Source organism: Gobius niger (assembly GCF_951799975.1).
Source record: "Gobius niger genome assembly, chromosome: 6".
Taxonomy (NCBI): Eukaryota; Metazoa; Chordata; class Actinopteri; order Gobiiformes; family Gobiidae; genus Gobius; species Gobius niger.
The window spans coordinates 6,057,898-6,083,035 of record NC_136857.1 but is presented as its reverse complement, the minus strand read 5'-3'; the positions used below and the strand labels follow the sequence as shown (position 1 = coordinate 6,083,035).

Here is a 25,138-nt window from a genome sequence, read left to right as displayed (position 1 = left end):
ACTATTTAGTAGTCTAGGCTCTTTACTGACAAACAACTTCCAGCCCTGTTTCTTTTATGAGCTGCTCGTCCAGAATATCTCAGAGAGAGGGAGAGAAATCCGTGCCTCGCAGTTGACTCTGGCAAGCTGTTGCTTACCTCCTCATTTCCTGGACCTATGGGCTTCCAGGCAGGTAGCCCAGAAGGAGGTAGGGACCTGATCAAAGGAGCAATAATTGGGTTGTAGCAAAGCAAACCCTACCACCTCCATTTGATGTAGACGCCATTCCACCAGGGCTGCACAACATATCGCATAGATAACCGTACCACAATTTTAGGTGATGCAATGTCCGTATAGCAAGAAGCCACAATGTATTGCAACATCACGAAAGTCTTCATCGAACAGAGACAGACACATTTTTTTTTTGCAAACTGTGCCAAAAACAAACAATGCAGTGGACCTATAAATGTGTGGAAGTTCAGTTTTAATGAAACATTTACCAACTTTGATCAATTTTAGTCTTGTTTTGGTCCTTGTGTAGTTTTCTTTTAAGTCTTGACGCAGATTTTGACACAATTTGCTGAAAAACTAGTTACGATTTGTCAGAAAAAAAGACAAAAATCACCAGAGTCCAAAAGAAAAAACAGCAAGTTTCTATTGTATCTTTGGTTCCAAAATTATACACAAAGTCTGCAACATAAAATATCTAAAATAGCTCCTATGTGGCCTAGGATGATCGGCCGGCTGATATATCGGTCGACCTCTGTTGGTGTGCTTGCCTTGGGGATAAGTGCCCCTTTCTCAAAGAGAGAAGCTTTAAGTTACTACTACTACTTCTATGAACAGTGTAAAAGTATCTCTTCTTTGCACCTTTGAAACTCTGGTGCACCCTCAGTCCTTTTGCTCTGGAACCCCGCTTATATTAAGTATTACAGTAGTAGTAGTTCCACCCTGCAGTATTATTTTGATTGTATCTCCGATGCATGTTTTGTTTCCCTGCAGATGGTGTCCGAGTGAATCACAAATATCTAGTTATTGTGAACAAAACACACTGCACTCAGAGTAAGTGCTGTTTGTTGGTTGTTTTTCACATGCCAGAGCTGTCAGTGGTGATTTTCAGAGAGCAGGAAACACGTGTCAGCGGTAAGTAAGGAGTCACATCTATTGTCCCTGCTCAAACGCCGCGTGTAACTCCCAAACTATGCATGTTTGAGACTTGAAATCAGTTCCTTGAATCATAGAAAGCATCGCGACTATAGGGCTACAGGATATTGAATTATCTCTTGTTTATGTTTAATGGAATACCCTTTTAGAAAACGATTGCAATATCCTCATCATCAAGACAGTTAACAAAAATCAGGATTTTTTTTCTCAGTCCTAATCATGTCATTGCCGTTTTGTATGTAGGCATGAACTGACCTAAAAGAAATAAATGGGTTTTACCTCTCGTCTGCCCCTGATACGCTGTTCTCATAGAATCAAGTGTAAGAATTTTTACTAAATGTTCCTCAGCATTGTAAATAACTGGTTAATGTGGATTCTGCCTAAGGCCTGTATTTGCTGAAACAGGCTCCAGCTGTGAATACAAATTCATTATGTATTTCACTCCACAGACATGAGAATCAGAAAAAAGACAGATGAATATTTACTTTGGGAATGAATAGATGCAATTTAGGGTAGGGTTGTCAAAAGAACCAATACCCAGATACTTCAACTAATATCTAAACCTTTTTTATGAATACATGCGTTTCCAGTGACATCACGGATAGTTCCAGCAGCCATTTTGAATACCGAAGTAGCATTATGCAGTACTACAACATGAACAGTTCTCTACTTAGGATGAAAATGAAAGACAACTGATTGACAGTGGCATTTTTATGAACTCATAATCATTGCTCAAGAAGATAACAGTAAAAGCACGGCCCCAGAGACGCACGTTTATGTGAAATAAGCAGCAAATGTGGCTCAGACGTCGCAGCTCTGTCTGTTGAGGTACAGCAGGATTGACTAAGATCTGCTTCACTCTGAAGACTAAATTAACACAACAAATAGAATACAGAAAACCTTTCTATATGATTTATACATCTTGTCATGTCAACAGAGTCTCAGTCTGAGTCAGTGTTTAAGCTGCTCAAGACGTTAGCATGCTACTGGTTAGCATTGGCTTCAACACGATAAACACATGTGTGGCTCAGAACCTATGAACACTAAGGAAACACTACAGTAACAGCTCAGCTCTGATATCTGTCACATGTTGTAGCCAAGGCTAGATGTTTGGAGTGTGGTTCAGTGCTTTCTCTTGGAGAGGTCATAGCTGAGCTGTTGAAGCTAAATGCTAACTGGTAGCATGCTAGCCGGTAGCATGCTATCCGGTAGCATGCTATCCGGTAGCATGCTAGCCGGTAGCATGCTAGCGTCTTAAACACTGACTCACTGGTTTCTTCACATAAACATGCGTCTCTGGGGCCGTGTTTTTACTGTTATCTTCTTGAGCAATGATTACGAGTTCATAAAAATGCCACTGTCTATCAGTTGTCTCTCTTTTATATCCTGAGTAGATATATTGTTACATGTTGTTGTACTGCATCATTGTACTTTGGTATTCAAAATGGTCAATGGTCATTCAAAAGTCACATGACTGAAAGGCATGTATAGTCTTTATCAGAACGTGGTAAAGAGAGAATAGAGGTTAATGTACACTGTAGTCCTACTACACTCATCTAAAGGAGCTTTTTCCTCAAGTTGTTGCCACATTGTCGTCGCTTTTTTGACATTTTGTTCCATCGCTTTTTTTTTTTTTTTTCCTTTTGTGGCTTTTTGTGACTCTTGTTGCTCTTTTTTTGGCTCATTTCTTACATTATTGTCCCTTTTTTATTTTTTTTGTCACCTTTTTGTCACTGCTTTGTTGCGTTTTTACCCTTGCTGTCGTCTCATTTTTGTTCTCGGTTCAGGTGGGGGTTTAGAGGGCAAAGTTCAATTGTTGTGCGGCTTATCAGGGTTTTTGTCGCATCAAAATCAAGCCTGAACTTAAGTTTCATGGCAAGATTGTTTTATATGATGCTTTGACTGGAAACGGTGGCGAAGAAGTGATGCAGCGGCTGGTGGTTTTCCTGCTGGGACACAAATGAGGCAGTCGTTTGGGCACATACTGAGCGCATACTGAGTTGAAACAAGAGAGAAGAAATGGGACAGGGAGTGATTTACTATGGCTTGAGAGGTGAGGAACAGGAAACACAGTCCCGGTTGCATTCATTCAGCTTGTTTGCTGAAATCTTAAAAAAAAAACTTCAGGTTAAGAACATATTCACAGACGGCGTATCCTCTTCTTCCAGGTTGCCCTCTGTGGTGTGAAGAGCGCGGTGGACCTCAGTGAGATGCCTAACAGTGACACGTGGCCCCGCGCCGTCTCCGTGGAAACGCTCAGTAACATGGACAGCGCCCGTAGCTGCGACAGTGTTATCAGCGTCAACTCTGCCTGTGTGAGTCCGGCCGTCTGTGCCACTGATCTCACGGGTCGCCTTCATCTCATAACAGTCTAAAGCACCTATACTTAAGAGATCGAGGAAGTTTGGTGGTTGAGTGGGCCACACCCATTTCGAGAAAGTCCTGGGTTCTATTCTTGGACCTAACACTGGCTTTCATGTGTGCTGTGCAAGTTCTTGTTTGTCATGTGGGAGTTTTTCTGCCAGGTTCTAATATATGCACAGTTTTTGACATAAAATTCGTGGCTTAAGATTCACAGATGGTTCTTCAGGCACTTAATTGTGAGAGACATCACTTTTGGTATTTCCCTGAAGCACACATTTTATGCTTTTCAACTACAATCACAATCCTGTTGTCTGTAACCAGAGTGATACTTGCTGCAGGTTTGTGTCTCACGTAATTTTCTTTCACCTGATTTATGTTCGCTCTTGTCAAATTTAGAAATAATAAAGCAAGGTGTCGACTGTAGATGCTTCTGCTGCCATCGATTCCTCTGCGTTGTATTTCAAGTTCACATGCGGGAAAACTAATGCGCTGAAGTTGTGTCACTTGAGCTGACAGACTCCTGTTCATCACAGGAGAGGCCGGAGGGGTACAGTGATGGGCACATTTTGTCCTAAGGGAAGAAGCTGTCAGTCTGTTCGCATGACACCTGTGTGCACTAAAGTGAACAGTAGACATCCAACAAGACATGTGCACTGCAGCTATGGCGGCAATTTTTTCTATTGTGTTTGTGATATTCTAAAATTTGATCTCATAACGTCACATGAAAGGCAGAGGCTTATGTTACTCCTCAAGCAATTAACTGTTTATGACAGAACTTCACTGTTTGTCAGCAAACTTGGCATGTTAATTTTGTAGCTTCAAGATCCTTCAGTTCATTTTGACTGACAGTGAAGACATCAAACTTTAATTTTTGTTTAGTGGAGATAGGCCCAGTAATGAAAGAGATACAAACATCTGCAAAAGGCTAAATCCACCATAGAATTTGTCCCTTGACCTCAATAATAAACCTTAGAAGAAAAAAGAAAGAAAAGAAGAAAAAAAAGAAAATAACATTTAAATAATAATAATTTGAGAAAGCGCCACTTTGCTTAATGAAAGCTTTAGCCCTGAAACGTTGTGGACATCGTATTAAAAGCTGCGTGCTGGGATCTGTCCTATTGATGAAGAACAATAGGTTGCTCCGTCATCTCGTTAGTACTTACCCTGAGTAATTGATGTGATTGACATGTTTTATTGTAAAGCTGTCTTTTTACATTAGACGCTCCATTGCCCTCTGAAGCAGTTGTTTTTGCTCTGCAGAGTGAGGACAGTATGGAGCACCTGTCGGCCGAAGAGAAAGCTTGCCTTATGTATCTGGAGGAAACCATTGAGTCGCTGGATCTTCAGGAGGACAGCGGCTTCTCGAACGATGAACCAGACTCCGGTAAATGACGTCTCTGTATAAAAGAAATAACTGGAGATGTACGATGTCCCTTTTGTTTATTTGTCAGACCCGAATTAACAACTTTTTGAGTGACAATAGGTCTGGGCTCATTCTACACATTACGACATTGCTGGAACATGTAGGGGGAGGAAAATACTTCATTTTTAACATTTTTAAACATCATATTGTCCCTTTACTCATAGGTTTCTTTAATTGATCTATTATGTGACTGTTCAACATCATTTGTTATGTAAAAAATTTAGCTTTATTTAGTTTCATAATCTTAAAAGTGACGTGTTTTGGAACTTCGCGGCCCCTTGTCGGTCCCTAATTCTCTCAGGGCCCCCCTTAGCAATAACTCTATACTCAATATTCAAAGGTATTTTCTTATTATTTTCAGCAAAAATAACAACTGACAATGACTGTTTTTTTTTTTTTTTTTTTGATGCGCTTCTTTTGCTGACAAGCATTGCGGGCCCCCCTGTCGTGCCTCTTTTTTTTTCTTTTTTTTTTTCTTTTTTTAAAACTTTATTCAATACATTTACAAAGGATGTAAACATATAAGGAAAAAAAAAAAAAAAACAGAGAAAAGAAAAAGAGAAAGAAAAAGAAAAAGAGAAAAATACTAAATATCCCGCACCCAAACCGTTTACACCTTGTGTATAAAGCATTTTTACAAAGCTATATAGAAGACATATATACTAAGGGTCTCAAGTAGTTTCTACCACACGCAACAATATTTACAGATGATAATGTCAATATTAATATTAGTAAGTACAATTCCATTCACATAAAAGAAAAAAGGAATTCTACGTACATTCAATTAACACTCAAGATAAATTCATGTAATGGATCCCATGTTTCAAGATAATCGGATTCCTGATTGTATAATCTAAAAGCCGTTTTTTCCACTGATATCGTCTCCATAGCATGCGCGTACCAGTCGTAATGAGTCGGACAGTCATTGTCTATCCATTTTTTTAAAATTATTCTTTGCCCCCCTGTCGTGCCTCTGAGGCTCCCGCAGTGGGAACCACTAGAGTACGAGCATCACTTAAATTTTGCTACAATTAAAGCCTTACTGTAGTCCTGGACTGCTTGCTCCAGTGAGTTTGCATGTTTTCCCCCATGTTTTCCAGGTAGGTTTCCACTCTGGGGCCAAGACTCTTTCTGGTTAAATAAAGGTCAAAGATTTGATTATAGTCGCTGTGTGTCCAGACGGGGTTTTGCGGCTACAGTGTTTGTATGTCTCAATAGGTCCTGATGTGGTTATTTTTTTCGTCTCTGCTGAGGCAGTGGGAGCAGCACATTCTCTTTGTGTCCCGAGCCGCCCGGTAGCGCAGTGGTTAGCACTTGTGCTTCACAGGAAGAAGGTCCTGGGTTCAATTCCCAGCTGGACGGGGCCTTTCTGTGTGGAGTTTGCATGTCCTGCCCGTGTCTGTGTAGACTTCCGCCGCGTACTCCGGTTTCCCCTACCACAAAAAACATGTACAATATGCCAGGATGCAGGATGCATATGCATGAATGAATGATGGTGATCAGAGGGACCATTGGCGCAGATGTGTACAGATGTGCAGATCTGTCAGTCTCCCCCAGGGGAAACTGTAGTTGCATACGTAGCTTACCACCACCGCGTATGGAGTGAATGTACAATTGTCTCATGTAAAGCGCTTTGTGACCATGTCTGTGAAAGGTTCTATACATATGAAGTTATTCTTCTTCCTCCTTACTGCTCTACTAAAACCAAAATCTGAGCACATCTCAGTAAATCAGTGTATTTTAGCTAAAATACTTCCAACATTTTTGACCAATGGTCAAGTTGCAGCCTTGACTGGCTCGCCCTCATAAAACAGTTGCATGCTGAGATGTACTTATTCCTGTCCATTCCAAATATCTGTTATAGTTTGGTACGTATTGTCAGTAAAATAAAATCTGTTACTGACATCACACATAAACATGTCCCTAAGCTGTAGTAGCCTAAGTTGCAATAAATGTGTTTGATTACTTAAGCAGAGATTTCTCTCTTCCCTTGCAGCCATTCGGAGGATTAAACATGGCGGCTCAGAGACCTTGTCCCAGCCAGATATCCACAGGATGCTGGCAGAAAGCATAGGTCCATCTCGTGCAAATGAAGCCTCCTGTGAAACTGAAAACCCAGCCTCACAATCCTCTTCTTCATCCACACCGGACATAAGTGACCCTGAACTGCCCTCACACATCCCCCCAGACCCCACACTTGCAGGTTCAGAGCCGGCCTCCGGGAACGCCACCCCTGTGCCCGCTCAAGACGCTGTCGGGCCCACAAATGGAGATCCACAGAGCACAGCAGACCTGTCTATGATCCCTCCTCCTTCAGATTTCATGGACGAACCAGTTTCTCCTCTAGCTCTGAGCGATGGCGGAAATTCTTCTGCTACATCACCTGCCACTCCAAAATCAACCATCAATCTGGAGATGCTCAGGAGGCGGGTGTCCGAGAAAAGTATCTCAGTTGGTAGCCTGAGCGCCTCTGGGAACCCCACCTCTGCAACCCCCGCCATCATAAACCACACCCCCACAAGCTCCACCCCTGTAAGTCCTGTCCCTGTGCCCTCTGTAAGCTCCGCCTCCATTGAACCCACCATTGTAAGCCCAGACCTCCTGGATAAGCCTCCTGCTGCTGAACTACCGACCGCTCCCTCTTTGCGCCCCTCCAGTCCTCAAACAGCAGCTCCCTCTGAGGCGATAGAACCTAGAAGTCCCCCCGCAGTTGCCCCTAAACCCAAGAAGCTCCCTCCAAACATCATCCTGAAATCCCACAAGCCAGCAGGAGGCCACGACAGCATCATGGGGCATCCTTCTCCCAATGACCGGATGCTAATGGACCCTCAGAAAGTGCGCATGGAGGCTCTGCGGAAACTTGGTCTCCTCAAAAGCGAAGAGAGTGATCCAGGACCTGCTTCGAGCCCTAGACATCTTCAAACCAGAAAGTCATGGGCTCCTGCCTCTTCACCCCTCAGCCCCCCTCCACTTAAATCTGCCCCGCCCTCAGCGCCCTACACAACCAAGGTCCACAGGCTTGTCCCACCCTCTGCTCAAGCCACTCACGTCCCGTCTGAACCTCTTCCAGACATTATCCCTGTACCCACTGCCTTCAGTGACCAAGTGGCGCCTTCTCACGACGATGTTTTTGTTGTTTCAAGCGACCAGGCCTCTCCAGCTTCAGACAAGAAGCTCCTTTCATCAGCAGGAAAAGGTGCAGTGAAGTCAGCCACTTTGGAGCGCTCGGGCCTGGGCCTGAGCAGCTACATGGAGGCAATGGACAAGCAGCAGACCTTGGGGCAGCTGCGTAACAGCCGCCCGCGGCCCGCCTCCCTGGGAAGTGGGAAAGACTTTGCGGTTCAAAGGCCCGTGCCCGCTCCCTCTACCGCTTCGGACAGTTCCCAAAAGCTGCCACGCTCCCAGGGCATCAGTGTAATCATCAGTCCTGGCGAGCAGAGCGAGGAGGCCCGGCGCAAGGCTCTCAAAAAACTCGGACTGCTCAGGGAATAAAAATGTATGTGGACTTAATCACACGTTCTGTCATCTTTCCCCAGATATTTTTATATTAGTCCTTTTCAGTTGATAAAATGAAACTTTTGTTGATAATAGGTGGATAAAGATGACGTGGTGCCATAATTAAAGCCAACATTTCATATGTTTGAATGTGCATGTGTCACTGAACTGGATTTTCAGGAAAAAAATTGAGTTTTCTTTAATAACACTATTGTAAAAACAGTGCTGCAAATAATGTAAATACCGCAAACTTTTTCATCATGCAAACTGCAAATTGTTCTTTAATCAAACTCCAAATGCTTCTGACTTTTTATAAACTTAACTGCACGGTATTTTTAATTAAATGTTTTGCGAATTTTAATAACTTTTCAGTTCACAGCATTTTTCCGAAGTATTTTCAAGTCTTGTTTAAACACAGCCCGAAAAGATATGGAATGAAATGAATTTATTGCTCAAAACGTCAGAACACTATCAGCTCAAACAACAGTGAAGCCTCATTGTTTGCATGTCTGTCATGTTGGTTCACCCATTCACCCATTTTGACTTTGATCATTTCTTTTGTTTGTGTTTCTTTCACAACACATGGCCGCTTTACCATTAAGGAAAATCAGAATTCCCAGCATTACAAACGGGTTATCAAATGCTCCACAGAGAACTGGTGCAACTGGTTTCCCATTTTCAGGCTCATCCTTTTATGCAACACATAGTCTCATAAAAGATCTATTAATAGCTTATATGGGAGAATATTATTTTGACTTTTTCGATTGCTCTTTTTAACCTTTGAGTTCTAAACTGGCCATTTTCCTAATCTTTAAAGAAAATGTAGCCACTGCCTTGTTATTTTCAGCAGTAGAAAAGGCATTTTTCTCTATTCAAGGGTTTCAGTCACATGAATATTCCTTCTATGGGTAATATAACCATTCATATACATTTTGAAGTTAAAGTTGACTTGCTTATTCTTCATCACTTGTTTTTCATTGTGTCAATGTAAAGCCGGCGCAGCAGCTGAGCGGTATTCGTACTGTCGTGGTATGTTGGTATGTGAGCTATCTCTCTTCTACCTGAGCTCTGTGTTGTTCGCTCGCCCAGACCTGATGGACGAGGACAGTGTGACAGACGGCACTTTCACTGATGACATCACGGGCCTCTGAAAACAGCTGCGAGCAATGGGACTGAACTCTGGTTATTTAATTGTACTGACTGCAAGCTGCATGGCCTACAATACTGTCATTCATCCACCACAAAACAGCTTTGTGTATAACTAGTAATATATGTATACACTACTGCTCAAAAGTTTGGGGTCGCTTAAAATGTCCTTATTTTTGAGAGAAAAACACAGATAAAAAAAAAAATGATAACATTAAATGAATCAGAAATACAGTCTAGACTCGAGATGTTAAAGGGGGGGTGTTATGCAAAATCGATTTTTTTCAAGCTTTACATCATGTTATTATGTCATTCCCTCATTAAAAACATGCCTGAAGTGTTGCCTTGGCACATTCACGTATTTTTGAGTAATCTGTAAAAACTCTGATGGCGGCCATTTTAGGGATAGGTTTGCCTGAGTCCTCCTAGGAACGCCCCCACCTCCTGGAGACGCCTCCGAGCTTTCGTCACCAGCCGAGTAACCAATCACTGCTCCTCAGCAGAACCCCCTCCCCACTGATGCCACAGACAGCGGAAAGGGTCGGCGGTTCTTAAAGAGACAGAGGCATATTTCAAGACATTCACTACAGCCATTTTGAGAGAGCAATTTTATACAAGGCAGTTATTTTAATTTACTGCAGTTACAGACCAACAGAAGGTTTCATCATCATTGTAGTGTGATATAGACTGGAGCTATATGACTGAAAAAAGCAGAATACCCCCTCTTTAATGCCTATTCTGAAAACGGGTGATTTTGTAATGGAATACCTACATAGTTGTGCAGAGGTGCTTTTCTAGCAACCATCGCTCCAGTTTTCAAATGGTGCAATGCATTAGCTAATCTTGCAATTGTTGATTAGAAAACCCTCGTGCAATTATGCTAGCACTGCTGAAACTGTTGTGCTGATCAGAGAAGCTATAGAACTGGCCCGGGTGACCCCAAGCTTTGGAACGGCAGTGTTAATTTTCTATATATGTAAATAAAATGATAATTCTTTTTTTTGTTTATGTTTTTTTTTTTTTTTACCATGTTTTCATCCACAAAATACAATCGTTTCACAATGAGGATAATTGCCTTGAACAGCAGTGAAAAACAAAACAAATGGTTAGCAAGTAACGTCTTGTATAAATATAAAAGCATATTAAACAATCTATGGTATCACTTTATTTTACACTACCTTGATCCATTGTACCTAAATAAATTTAGTACAATGTAATGGGCTTTGTAACAATCTGTAATAACTTAACTTGTACCTATGGGTTAGATACAGAATAGAATTACTTTGTAGGTACATAATGTAAAAGGACACGAGACCTTTAGGATTAGGATTAGAGTTATGTCTTATTACATGAAAAGAAAACTAATTCTCCTACTGCACTATTGCTCGGTGGCATTATTACTATTTTCTGTTTACATTTTGCCAAAAGTAACTCAAAGTAGTGTAACTCAGCTACATTTTTAAAACAGTAATATGTAATACAAGCCTATTACATTTTTAAAGCTGTGATCTCTAATATAAAATATATAAAACATTTTCAGTAACTTGCCCAACACTGCCTACAAACTACAAATACATAATATCCCATTGTGTATCTAACCCAATTATTACACATTGTTACAGAGCTCATTACATTGTAGTTAGGTACAATGTATCAAGGGTAGTGTAAAATAGAGTGTTACCCAATCTATATGAATATTATGGACAAAAATAAGTTTTATGTCCCTCGCAAACGAGATGGAACATCTCAAGGGGCATTCCATAAATAAACTTACTTATAAACTTACTTATGTAGACTTTAAATAGTTAAATAAAGTCTATAAAAACTTAACACAAATGTGTATTTATGTTGTGTTCAATATCACTTCTGTTAATATGGTATATTTTATAGCCTCAATAAAACAAATGATGCTTAAATATTATTAAAACAGACAGTTATTCATGCACAAATGTGTTCAGTTTCAACTCTATCACGCCACTTTTGACCACTAGAGGGCAGGATAGATTCATTGTTCCCCTTGACTCTCAGCAGTCAGGATGAAAAGAACCGGCAAAGGTCTGCTTTTGCAAGTAATTACATATAAATTTTGCTAAGAGAACCTTGAAGGCTCATGCAGACTTGACGAGTTGATTTTGCTAATGATGGATGAAAACTACTTCATTCTAATTACTTCTGTTTACTTTGATCTTGCATGAGTAAACCGGTCACACAAAGGTTGGCAATAAAGATTTGTAGCATTTGGAAGAAAAATCTCATTGTCTTGTTTCTCAGGAGGAGATTAAGGTCAGCGTGACGGCAAGAGGTACATGTGTGTGTGGGTTTCTGGAAGACCTTACTCATCAGTGTCACGGTGACCCCATATACCGGCTGCTCCCACGTTGTGCCCAATGTGGGTTTAATTTCAACAATGTGTTTTGCTTCGTTTTCTGGCGTGTGGAAAGGAAACATGCTCCTAAGGTGGATGTGGGTAGAGTGGCCAAATAAACTCAAGTCAGAGTAACATTAATTCACGATAATATTACCTAAGTAGAAGTACAAGCGGTATCGTCAAACAAATAATTATTCAAATAACAGTTTCCATTTTTTTTTAGATTGTTTGTAAAATAGAAGTATAATGTATGACAAAATGAGAAATTCTATTATTTTCTAACAGAACATAAGAAAAATCTATTCTCAACTTGAGACATATATATACATTCCCCCCAACATATTAACCTCTTATCACAGCCTAAACCAAATGCATTCTGTCCTCTTTTGGCTGCGTAACACCTCATTTGAAAGCTAAGACCCACAAAACGGATCTTTTTCCTCGCGTTGTTGCTGTGTTGTGTCACCTTTTGTATGTTTTTTTTTTTTTTTTTTGGGTGACATTTTTGTTGAGTTTTTGTGACATTTTTGTGACATTTTTGTCAGTTTTTGGTTGAGTTTTTTGTCACTTTTTGTTGAATTTTTGTCACATTTTTGTTGAATTTTTGTTACATTTTTGTTGCGTTTACATCCTTGTTTTCTTCTCATTTTTTGTGGCTATTTCTGTGCTTTTTTCGCCAAAAAGCTTTTTGATTATGGTAAAGCCAAACTGGAGAAAACTGGATCCGTTCAGGTGGGAGTTAAGAGGTTAAAGCTGCATTATGCAACTTTTAATGTGGAAAACAAAGTTGACATTTGTGTGTATTTGACCTTGTAGTGACTCAGTGGCTGTATGAGTGGTCAGCATGGCGCCTTTACTTTCCATCCCAGTGGTCTCTACGACGCTCCAGGATCAACTGCTTGGAAGGTTTTCACTGCTGACGGACCCTCTCATCAGAAAACCTACAAAACAATTGATCCTGGAGCATTGTAGAGGCCACCGTGATGGAAAGTAAAAGCTTTTGTTACTTACATATTTAATCACAGTGGGATAAAAAAAAAAAAGTCCTCAGAAGTTCAATTGTTTCCAAAAGTTAAACCTCCTAAAGTTTTGAGCTGTGACGCTGCTCTTGACAGGTCGTCCCAGCGGCGTTGAGGGATGGGACAAATGCAGAGGATCCATTTCCCAACTGGGACAATATTGCAGACTCCTAAAAAGTCACCCAAGTACACGCTCGTACGTAAATGTAACGGATCACCTCGGCTTCATTTAAGTGTTATCTATGCTTCTGCTGCGCTCCACATGTTTGCCTGTTTTAGGGCACGCAGGCTCCGCACGGCTCCTCGGAGACGCTCCCTGGTGCATTCGGAGATGGGGCAGGTAGGCGTAGCTGCCGTGCTATCAGGCGAGACAATGAGCTCATGGGACTTCCCCCGTGGCCCGCTCCTGTTCTGTTCTGTGCTTACCTACTTACATAGTACAGCGCCTCTGCGAAAGAAAGCCACAAAATGACGGCCTCTTTCAACCGTACAAAGTGTGTGCGAAGGATTAGTGGCACAGGGCAATACAAAGGGTGCTGCTGAGGACAGTTGAATGGATATTGACAGACAGATTTCCTTTTGAATGTATGTTTTCAGTCATACATTTAATTTAGGCTTGGACATGGTTTGCCCCCAGTTTTGACTTATTTTTGACCAATTTAGAACCCTTTTAGTGCTGTTTTGATCTTGCTCTAGGCCTGGTGGTGCTTGGAAGGTCATTATTTATGAGGTGGCACTATAGATAATATGTGGTGCTAGACTGGACGGACTTGTTTGTTATTTTATATCTGCTTCACTTAAAACGCATCTCTGTCAAGTGCGTTGAAAGGAAATAGGAAGCGAAAATAGAGCTTGAAAAATATTGACTTTGACTTCGCAACTGAGCTCATTAAAGGAGATGATGGTGACAGGACACGACAGCCAATGGTCTCTCTTACTAAACATAAACATCTTCACTTAATTATAGTTGTGCATCGAAAGGGAAGACGTCGACCTTGTTGTATTTAATTGAACTCGATTAAAAGAGCTATTAGCAAGCTGTACTGTAGCCATTGACTTAGCAGTCGGGTTGATCATTGTGGGTAATTGCGACAGGAATAAAACACAGATAAATAAACAACCATGCCAGCGTTACCAACCGTGCTCCAAATGCTCAGCTAGACAACACTTTTTTTTTTTTTTTTGCAGAGGGTTATCAAAATAAAGTATTAGGGAAGAGAACACAGGCTATTTAAACATCATATTTAGCTACCAGCAGTTAACGCTGGTGATGTCCCGGTCCCAGCAAAGTTGTGATTCAGGGCTGAGGTTTTTTGAGGTACTAATACTAACAAACATAATACAATAAATGCTTGCATGTTTATTTAAAGGATGACATGTTACACAGTATGGCTAGTTAGTTACATAACACTCTATATGATGTGCAACACTGACTCTTGCAATCCAATTAGAGGGTCAAACTCACCACTGAAAGTCAGGCGTGACAAGTAGACAGTGTCCTACAGTTAGTAAGCCTTAATGCATGACACCACTCCTTCCTCTTGGTCCAGATAACTGTTTCATTGCTTCCTCGCCTGCTCGCTGTTAGCGCCTTTGACTGGGGCTGTGGTCAGGAGGCATTCCTGGGGCAAGCCCGCAGCCTTCTCTGGGATTCCAGCACTAAAATGTGGAACTCAGCAAGCCGCTCCGCTCCCCTGTAGTGCTGGCATGGAGCGGACCAAGGGCTCCTGCTGGGCCTGCGGTGGAGTGGGTAACCCTGCATGGGACGCCCCTGCGGAGAGGGAAGAGAAGGGAAGAGAAAGGGAGAAAGTTTTGAACTCAGTGGCTTGGCATTTTCACACATAAATCTTTCGGACAATTGGGGAGTATAAATGTCAAAGTGGAAGAAGTAAATGAGGATCAGAGCTGGTGTCTCTGCGTAGGGCCATCTGGGCCAGCACATGCTCTCTGCAGGGCACCGCGCTCCTGTCTGGATTTGCATGTCTGGTGCTACTGTGCTAACGCGCTACATGCATCCATCTTGCGTTTATCTTGCACCAACAGCTGTTAGAGCATTTGTGGCTCTAGTATTTCAGAATGAAAAGAAGCCAGTAACTTTTCTTCTTCAAACTACTAGTTGCTGCAAAGAGATTTTATGCGGTAATCAATTTTACACACTGCTTTGTAATGTACCATTTGTCACGGCTTATGTGGAGTAAAAAGTTAAGTTTTATGGCGTAATGCATAATGCTACAGACTGTGTACTCACTCTATACCCTCAGGCCGCTGTAAGATGGCAGCATATCTATAAATGGGCATCATGCCTTTTCATTTGACTTATTATCTATGAAGGCAGCGCACTGCTCTTTCCACCTTGCACACACTCCCACTCCTCTGCGCCCATCGTGTTGAGTCCTCTCCACGCCAAGCATCATAAATTAAACATTGCCTGGGCTTCCCCTGTGTCTGTTGGTGTAAAAATAGTTCGTTTTGGTGCGCTCTGTGATGGCCGTCCTCGCTCCTGTGTCTTTAATGATGTGTTTCCATGAAAAGTGCAGTGATCCCTCAGTGTGACTGCGGCTGCAGCCCAGTTCTGACTTTCTCCAACTCCCAAAGTGCCTCTGAGCTCATTTGGTTATACAAGTGCTCACAATTACCCAGAGATTTGGACACTGGGACATGCGATATTTCCATATCCCTGACGGATGTTATTTTAATTACAATGAACTGCTTGACTTTGTGCTGCGGATTTACATGCATTTCTCTTCTTCTGTAGATGCAAAGTGGGATCTTCGGAAGGTTACTGTTGAATGTCTTTTTGAGGGCTGAAGGCGGAAAAACGCTCTGAGGAAGATTGGAAACTATATTAATTTATCCATAATTAATCCCTGGAAAATCAAGTGTACATAAGGTAAAGCACACATAATTACAGTGATAAGATGCCACAGTAATGAGCCATCTTTCTGGCATCAGCTCTCACAGGTTACCAGCTTGTGTGCTTAAAATTATCCGTCGAAAGTTGTTATCTCCAATCAGCCTCATTGTGGGGTCTTAATTATAGTTGATTGAAAAAAAAAAAATGAAAAGCTCAGGAGTGGGCGAGATAATTATAGAGTGTGGCCGTCATTGGAAGGCAAACATAAAGGCATCAACACAGCTGACTAATTTAGAAGATAATGTAGCGAAGGGGGGTAGCAGGTGTGGGAACATAAATGTCTCCGCTTCCCAGGCGCCCGCCCCCCCCCCCCCCGAAAACAAACGCTCCATGTCCTTGCCAGTGAAATATGGCACAGTAGCTCAGTGGGCCGCGCCGCTCCTAATGCGAGAAGGGTCTGTTTTGATTCATGCAACTCCCAGAGCCTCATTCCTCTTCACGGTCTGGAGGTGTGCATGTGCTGAGAGGAGGTGCACAGAAGAGGGAGGAACAGGTTACGGCCCTGTTGCATAAGAAAGATCACAATAATAATCATTCATCTTTACTCTCTCCACTAAATGCCTTAATAATGCCTTTCAGTGATACCAAGGCACTTTTTGCAGAACTAGGTGACACATTGTCCATATCGCAAGAAGCCATAATATTACGCAAGGTCTTCAATCTGCTCCATTTTGCCTTGCTTTGGTCTTTTTATGGGCACAATTTGATCAAATGAAAGCAACATGTACTGTGTTCAATGTTGTATTCACAATCATTTTATCGCAATACTCTCAAGACGTCTAACCGCATGTTTTCTCATACTATGCAGCCCTAATTCATGAATTTGCTCTCACTCCCGCTTCCTAATGGCTAAATAATGGCGTACGTTTAACTCCTGTCAAGCTGGTCAAAGCAATTTTTCATTGCAATATTATTACACTCTCCACACTCCACCCTTGTCAATTTCCATAAACAGCCCCTTAAAGAGGGGGTATTATGCTTTTTTCAATCACATAGCACCAGTCTATAGCACACTACAATGATGACGAAACCTTCTGTTGGTCTGTAAATGCAGTAAATTAGAATAACTGCCTTGTATAAAATGGCTCTCTCAAAATGGCTGTAGTGAATGTCTTGAAATAGGCCTCTGTCTCTTTAAGAACCTCTGAGCCTTTCCGACACGCCCCCTCCACACGCTGTCTGTGGCATCAGTGGGGAGGGGGCTCTGCTGAGGAGCAGTGGTTGGTTACTCGGCTGGTGACGAAAGCTCGGAGGCGTCTCCAGGAGGTGGGGGCGTTCCTAGGAGGACCCAGGCAAACCTATCCCTAAAATGGCCGCCATCAGAGTTTTTACAGATTACTCAAAAATACGTGAATGTGCCAAGGCAACACTTCAGGCATGTTTTTAATGAGGGAATGACATAATAACATGATGTAAAGCTTGAAAAAGTCGATTTTGCATAATACCCCCCCTTTAAACCACCACTCACTCACTCACTCACCAATACAGCAGGTCTTTTTACAGACTTCCCGCTAGACTTCAGTCACAATGACAAATCTGAAGCACGATATATTGAGAGGGGAAAATATCACGAAAAACGATAATATTGCGGACGATTTTGTCCACTGAAACTGCACCTGTCACCCTAATGCATGAAAATCACAGTATCTATTGTTATAAATGCACCTCTATTAATGGACATACAGTATATGAATGAACATTTGAGTTGAAATAAATAAGAGTCACAAGAAAATACAAATAAATGCATTGAGGATAAACTTTGAGCCTAAAAAATATACATTCTTCATCTGTCATTTATTGAACGATAAGTCCATATAGTAATTATAGTGACAGTCCTACCTCTTCTGCGACATCTCCACCGCAGCAGCAGAACCGTCAGCCACCTTGGACTTACCTCCGTCACCTTTCCTTCCTCTCCATCATGCAGAGTCACTGGAGCGCGCTCATTTACCATTGTTGGGTAAAGTCTCTTCTATAGACGGCCATCAGCCTCCTGTGGTGCACAGGGATTTACATAATGATTTGGCGGAGGGTTTAATGTCAGATGCCCTTCCAGACAGTCCTTGAGGGGGCAGTGTGTCACGTGACGTCCTATAAACTTTGAATGCAAATCCATACTAGTCATTGATGATCACTAGGATTACTTACCAGTGTTATAACAGTGACTACGTAGACTTATTATTTATTTTAGTTAGTCACTGTCTCCTGGCTTGACTCTTAAAACTTTTAAGTGGAAAGAAAATTAAACCTTAACCAATTTAGGAGATTATTTTTGAAAATTTTGCCCACTGAGAATAACTTTATTTATTTTTTTATTTACTTGGGATATTTCGACATTTTACTGCTTCACTTCTTTTACCCCCGGAACCCCCCAACAAAAACCCATCTCGTTTCCTCACCTGAGCACTTAATTCATCTTTACCTGCTGCATTGGCTTATCCTGCAGCGCAATTTTCTCATGTCAGCAGGACGCTATTAAAAATCCTTTCATGTGCATGTGACTTAATGGGTTCACGGGACGGGATCGCTCGAGGAGGACCCCAATTGGAACGGTTGCATGCTGGGAAATAGACCAAAGGCAGGTTTTCCAATTGGCTATTTATTTTCCCCCTTTCGGTTACTTCTTCTTCTTCTCCTTCTTCTTCTTACAACAACTGCCCACGTGACGCACCGACCTGGCACCACGTTGAGTCCGAGCGGCGCGGCACCTGTGCGTAAAAACGCCTCGCGGATCCACGTCGAAGCCGCTCACTCGCACAGGAGCCGTGGATTAGAGCGCTTCTTCTCGTACGTCGTCTCTCCTCCCCCTTTTTTTTTTTTTTTTTTTTAGTCCCACTCGGCTCCTCCACTGCATCTCTCTTGTTCTCTGTCCCACACTCTCTCTCTCTCTCTCTCTCTCTCTCTCTCTCTCTCTCTCGCTCTCCCGCTCACTCTCTTTCTTAAATTGACATCGCTCCGGCTCGAAACATGATAACAGTCAAGGTTTCCTTCGCGGCGCCGCTGTCTCCTCTGGCTGCTCTCAATCCCGATCACTCGGAACTCAAATTATATTAAAAAAAATTAAAAAAAAGAATCCACAAAAAAAAAAAAGAAATCCAAGGCGACAATAAGCGAGAGAGGAGCCGTAGCCGCGTCTTCCTATGCGCCCCGTGAGCATCGTAGGTCCTTTCTCCTTTCCTTTTTTTTCTCCTTCTTTTTTTTTTCCTTTTTTAATTTGAAGTGAGACAACTGAGAGGAAAGTTAACATGAACGTGCACGGCTTTATACGCGCGAGTCTGGGATTTGTTAGCCTTTGCCTGGTCGCCTTTGTCCAGCAGTCTACTTCAGGAAGTAAAACCACTCAAGGTAAGTTTTGTATGACAATTCTGGCTTTATCTCACTGTGTCCCTCCTCGTATCGATTTGCCTGGTCCGGCAAATTGCGTGAACCACGTAAGAACACCTAACAACGCGTCTGGAAAGCTCTCCCCTTGGCTTTCTTGTGCCTACTTGTATTTCTTTTGCAGTTTGGAAAAAATGTCCTAACATCTTTTCTGTTTGCCCTTGTCCTAATAGAGAAAATATAGCCTGATTTGCTTAAATGCAGAGATTTGGAACTGTCTTTGATGTTTGAAATGGCGTGAACAGTTATGTTTCATGGCTTATAATCAGCAAGTCATTGTGCTGGAGCTCCGAGCAGGCATTTGCCACTGTCCAGACAACTATTTGACACCAGTGTGCAAGTCAGATAGAGGAGACAGCCTCTTTGACACTAGCCCTACAGTATAGTCTGCTGCTGCTGCTCACTGCTGGACATTTTACAGAGCAAGAGCTGGAAAAAAAACAACCCCCCCAAAAACAAAAAAAAAAGCACCTACCTTTATACACACATTTAAGACAGTTCTCTTTTTTTTTTTGTGGAGGTTTGCATTTTTTTTTTGGCTCGGCTTCTCCTTCCTCCTCCTTGCAGGTTTTCATCACTTAAATTCTCCCACAATGCAACGGCTGCCAGAAGTATTTGCATGCAAAGACACATCATGCTTGCTCTGTGTTGATTGTGGTCGGTGATGTTTCGCACACAAAAAGACACATCTCTAGGGCGGTCGACAAGGCAGAAAAAAGAAGAGAAAAAGGGGGTGGGTGGACTATTTTGCATCCTGGGTGGTCTGCCCCCGCTTGTGGGAAAACTCAATATTTACATTTTGCAATTAGAAGTACTTTTTCCTCACTTTATTTTCCACAACATCGATTACACACTTGTTGTAGCGTGGAATGGGCGCCGCACAAAGTCCGGGGTGCTTTTTTTAATGGCGTGCACCTGTTTTGGTCCGAGGCTGGGACACACGCTCGGTGACCACTTGATAGCCTTCTTTCTGGTTCCTGTTTACCGTCCGCGACTAATGTGTTTGTAGTGAATCGCAAACTTTTCGAACCGAGAACCACCTCGGGAGGACGTCGGCTTTCCGGGTGCCACCTTTGATTGAGTGAAAAAAAAAAAAGGGGAAATCTTCAGAAAACTGGTGCAAAACCATGGTGGTGAAAGTCTAAACTAAGATTAAACAAGGACTGAACTGAGGATTGGTCATGGCTTTCCCCAACAACCGTCTTAAAATGAACTAAATATTGACTCAGGCGGGACAAAACTAAGATTAAACCTGGTTGCAACCAAGTACCGACCAAGAGCTTAATCCAGGGCTTTCTCAGCACCACTTCAGGTAACTTAACTGAGACTAAACCCGTACTAAACTCGATAAGGTACAAAAAAGGCTGAGGTTAGGTCTGAAATAAAATACAGCTCAAAAAAAACAACGATCCGAGGCATGTGTTGTCAAGCTTTTTCATCAATTTCATCATGAGCCTCTGCAGTGGAATGAATGCAAACTGACTCCAAATGACAAAGAAAGGAAAAATGAAAAGTGGCCTAACTGGGGAATCTCAAATTGTCAGACAGTGAGACATACGTTACTGACTGAGCAACTACAGCCGAGAAGAGAAAGCTAAAGTTAGGCCAGAGCACGTCATGGCAAATCTCTCCCTCTCTCTCTCTCTTTCTCCTTCTCCCTCTCTTCAGAAAGTCAGGAGCTGAGGAGCACCAAGGCAACGGTTGGTGTGGGCCTGACATGTGTTGGAGTAACCTCTGCTCCTTGCCTGGGCCTTTGGGTGCTACTGACACCCCAGCCACATCCAGGCGTCAGTGTGTGTGCGAGTGTGGGAACGGACTTGCAGAGAGCTGGCAAAACGGAGGGCCCCAAGTTAGACACAGGCTTAGGAAGGGGGAAAGATATAGACGCTAACATGGACAATATAGATGGATAACTGCACTTGAATGGCCGCAGTTAGCAAAGCAGTCCGAGTTATTACAATATTCTTTTCAAATTAGAAAACATGATGTGTCCTTGGGATATTTTAGTGGAGCGACCTTGTAGTTTAAACTTTAAGCTCTGACATTTAGGTTTTAAAATAATCTTTTTTGTGATCTGGTAGTGTTCCAAAAATCGTGCAATCATAGATGAAACAAATTCTTTCTTGATGACCGGCAAAATATGTTGATTTTGAATTAGTTCGACGGACTGATGTACTGGCTTTAGCCACATCAATAAGTCAGTAAGTTTGTAAGTAACCCAGCCTACTGTGTAATATGTGTATTGCACCAGAATATTTTAACTAAATGAGTGTTTTTACTTGGGCTGTCACAATAATTTCTATATCGACTTAAATGACAGATAAACAATCATTTTTTCCCCAAAATTTTTATAATGTAATACTTTATTTTTTTACCCGAAGTAAGTTGTGTCTCATTGTATTGCTGTTCAAACAGAGCTATAGAGTTTAAAGTTAGTTTCTGTGGCATTATAAGGTCTTCGGTCAATATAGTTTATCGTGATAGTTTCCAGCCTCCAGTCAAACTTTAGATTTTGGCATGAAGCTCATTAAAAAACTTTGATTGAAATACCCAAGCTGTTATCTCCACTAGCGACCGGTGCGAAAAAAGCAAAAGTTGGATCCCAAAACCTTCAGTCATTTGCTCCTTGCCGCACATTTCTCCAGTATATCGCTTAAGCCAATACCTTGAGATGCCTCCCCACTCCTGCAGCCAACCCCCCCCCCCCCTCCCCACCCCACCCCTCCAGTGCACCCCCAACAACTCATTTAGCCTTTTTCCTTTTCTCCTCTTTCTTGCTTTGTTTGCTTTGTCCGGGCCTTCCTTCCCTTTGGGCTTAATGAAGTAGCGTTTTACTATGTCGCCCGGCCATAAGCTGTCTGCCACAGAGCCACTGTGTCAGTAGCCCCGCTGTCAGGCCCGCCGCTATTTATATGTTTTCAGTTCCCTTTAAATTTGTGCTGCTCCTCTCAGCTCCGGGCTCCTGCTCCACACTTGTCCTGCCGACTTTTTGTCACAGAACGCAAGGCTGGCTTTCTCTTGTTTATGCTTACAGAAAGAAATAAGACTGAAAAAGTTGGGCCATTGTTAGATAATAATGAAAAATACATAGAGTGCACCGTATATGCATTTCGTTATATCACTTCTGCTGAACTGTTATTAAAACCGGGGCAAGGGCAACGCAAATGTTTCTACTAAAAACAGCAGCATGTCATGAATTGAGTTAATTTGAAGCTGGAAATAATAGCAAAGGCAGAGTTTGTTATTTTTGAACAATCGTAATTGCCGTAAGTCATTTTTTTGGGGCCAAATTGGAGATTTTTCTTTTTTGATTCAGTTGCTGCTTCCTTGAGGAATTGTTGGCTATGTCCTCAGCCAATTAGAAGACTTCAACCAAAGAAAAAACTTCTGTCCAAATCATTATTTTTATGAAACGGGTTCTGGAGACAAAGAGAACTGAATGGAAAGAATAAAGTTTACACAGCACTTTGAAGGTTTGCCAGGATTCATTGCAAAAGGCGCTGACTGCTTCTATCGTGAAACTTTATTTCGTAGCTTTGTGTCGACGATTTAGCAATGGGTAAACATTGCAATTCAGCCTAGTGTTGCCTCTGCTCTTCAAAGCGAACATACAAGATTACCAGATTATCACATCCTGCTCTTGATTTGCAATTTATTCAGCTTCCCAAGTTCTATTTTTTGTCTCTCTCAGCGCTTGCAATTGGGACACTCAAAGTCAAAAATCCCTGAGAGTTTTTTTTTTTTAAGTAGTCAGTTTTATGGAAGCCCTTAAAAGCAACAGTTTCTGCCATTGCCTCTAGCGTTGATCTTTTAAGCAGAATAAAAAACAGCATAAAGATGACAGCTAATGCGGCACCAGGAACATGACCAGTCGCTTCACTGTCTGACACCTCTTTGGGCGTTCGCTCTTTCATCACCTTGACTCCGCTCATTTTCTCCGGCGGGGCTTTTTTTTTTTTTTTTTTAAGCCTTGCCCTAAGTCCTGACAGGCTTCTGCGTACGGTATTTGTCGAGTTGTTATGTAATGATGGGACTGGGGTTCATGGCAAAATGGTTTTCAGCAGGTGTCAAATGGTACATGTCAAAGAGGAAGGCTGAGGCTATAGAAAGAGCGATGGGCGTTATGTATCGAGACTTGAAGGACATTTCTGCCTGTCTTTAACTATCAAACCTCATTCATTCGTCTTCTTCGGGGTTTTGTGTTACAGAAATAGAAGTTTTCCCGGCAGCAACTCGACCTAATGATGGACAATGGGGTTTCAGTCTTTCAGATGAGCTATTGTGTTAATATGCAGATTTCTTTCATGGTAGCATGGATAGATGGATTAGACCTTGATTTCTCCCTTAAGATAATTGTTAATTAAATATTGATGCAGTAATTCTGGCCCCTGTGTCCTCCATCTTGGTGGCATGAAGGTCCCGGTTTCAATTCCCGAGCCTGGTCGTGACTTTCGATTCTGTTTTGTTCTTCCCGTGTCTGGTTGGGTTTCCCCCATGAACTCCACCACATGCACACTAGATTAAAGGGGTGGTATTATGCAAAATCAACTTTTTCAAGCTTTACATCATGTTATTATGTCATTCCCTCATTAAAAAACATGCCTGAAGTGTTGCCTTGGCACATTCACATATTTTTGAGTAATCTGTAAAAACTCTGATGGCAGCCATTTTAGGGATAGGTTTGCCTGAGTCCTCCTAGGAACGCCCCCACCTCCTGGAGACGCCTCCGAGCTTTCGTCACCAGCCGAGTAACCAATCACTGCTCCTCAGCGGAACCCCCTCCCCACTGATGCCACAGACAGCGTGTGGAGGGGGTGTGTCTGAAAGGGTCAGAGGTTCTTAAAGAGACAGAGGCCTATTTCAAGACATTCGCTACAGCCATTTTGAGAGAGCAATTTTATACAAGGCAGTTATTCTAATTTACTGCATTTACAGACCAACAGAAGGTTTCGTCATCATTGTAGTGTGACATAGACTGGTGCTATGTGATTGAAAAAAGCATAATACCCCCTCTTTAAAAGCTAGGTACTTGAAGTTCTGACTCGAGATCTGAAGATGGGACCCCATTAAAGACGACAAATGCAGAGTACAAATCCGGATAATATATTTTCCCAATCGGAGAAGAGACAATTCAATTCATGCGTTAAAGTAACTGTCATAATTATTTCTGATCTGTTCCGTAGGGCAGTCACCAACTTCAGTTTTTCCCTTTTGGTGTTCTTCTGGGTGACTAGAGCTTGTCAAATTTGTCAAGAGTTGGGCCATTTGTACAGCATTAAGCGTTTTTCTTCATCTCCTGAATAGTGAAGCCGGAACCGCTGTAGCGCTTCAACTACTTTATGTGGCATATATTGTCCTCTAGTCATGGGAAACATTCATTTTTATCTTTGTACTCACTTTTATACGCTGCCTGACCCAAAATAAAGTTGACGCATTAAAAAGGTCACACATTGTAATATTTTGTTGGACCAGCTTTAACTTTCATTACAGCACACATTCGCTGTGGCATTCTTTCCGTAAGCTTCTGCAATACGATACAGTGTTGTATTCACTTTTCACCAAGATCTTGTATTGACGATGGGAGAGTGTGACCACTGCGCAAGGCCTTGTCAAGCACATCCCACAGAACCTCAATGGGGTTAAGCTCTGGACTCTGCAGTGGCCCGTTCATGTGTGAAAATAATGAACCACTCATGCTCCCTGAACCACTCTTTTACAACGTGAGCCCGATGAATCCTGGCATTGTCATCTTACCAGGAATATTCTCATGGACATTCAGGATGTTCAGGTCATCAGCTGATTCTTTGGGTCATAGTGTTGCTGCACCTAGACCTGACCAACTGCAGCAACCCCAGATCAGAACAGTGAGTTAAATCCAGGTGGCG

At 42.2% G+C, this 25,138-nt stretch overlaps 2 protein-coding genes and 1 long non-coding RNA gene across 4 annotated transcripts in view; 2 read left to right on the top strand and 1 right to left on the bottom strand.

The window, feature by feature from the left end:
* The first annotated feature begins 3,316 nt into the window (after nt 1-3,316).
* On the top strand, nt 3,317-8,428 carry LOC306964763 (specifically androgen-regulated gene protein). Its single transcript, XM_079558913.1, has 3 exons — nt 3,317-3,458; nt 4,768-4,891; nt 6,927-8,428. Exons 1-3 carry the CDS (start codon nt 3,354-3,356, stop codon nt 8,420-8,422), a joined length of 1,725 nt encoding a protein of 574 aa, XP_079415039.1. The 5' UTR covers nt 3,317-3,353; the 3' UTR covers nt 8,423-8,428.
* Nucleotides 8,429-14,314: 5,886 nt separating this feature from the next.
* Nucleotides 14,315-18,408, bottom strand: LOC306963940. The gene is made up of 3 exons (XR_013792937.1): nt 18,272-18,408; nt 17,712-17,865; nt 14,315-14,729 (listed from the first exon to the last, which is right to left on the bottom strand). It is a non-coding gene; the product is annotated as an uncharacterized lncRNA (long non-coding RNA).
* A 668-nt stretch (nt 18,409-19,076) lies between these two features.
* scube3 (signal peptide, CUB domain, EGF-like 3) overlaps nt 19,077-25,138 on the top strand; it is a 154,000-nt gene continuing 147,938 nt past the window's right edge. For both annotated transcript variants that reach the window (XM_079557699.1, XM_079557698.1), the window contains exon 1: nt 19,077-19,217. In XM_079557699.1, the coding sequence (XP_079413825.1) occupies nt 19,118-19,217 (100 nt within the window). In that variant the 5' untranslated portion in view covers nt 19,077-19,117. The remainder of the gene's footprint in view (nt 19,218-25,138) is intronic.

What these genes read in the sequence shown, in the direction of transcription:
- LOC306964763 (XM_079558913.1), top strand. Translation starts at nt 3,354, where the DNA reads ATGCCTAACAGTGACACGTGGCCCCGCGCCGTCTCCGTGGAAACGCTC. An exon ending in TCAGCGTCAACTCTGCCTGT is followed by an intron (nt 3,459 to 4,767) that starts GTGAGTCCGGCC and finishes TTTGCTCTGCAG; the next exon opens with AGTGAGGACAGTATGGAGCA. An exon ending in GAACGATGAACCAGACTCCG is followed by an intron (nt 4,892 to 6,926) that starts GTAAATGACGTC and finishes CTTCCCTTGCAG; the next exon opens with CCATTCGGAGGATTAAACAT.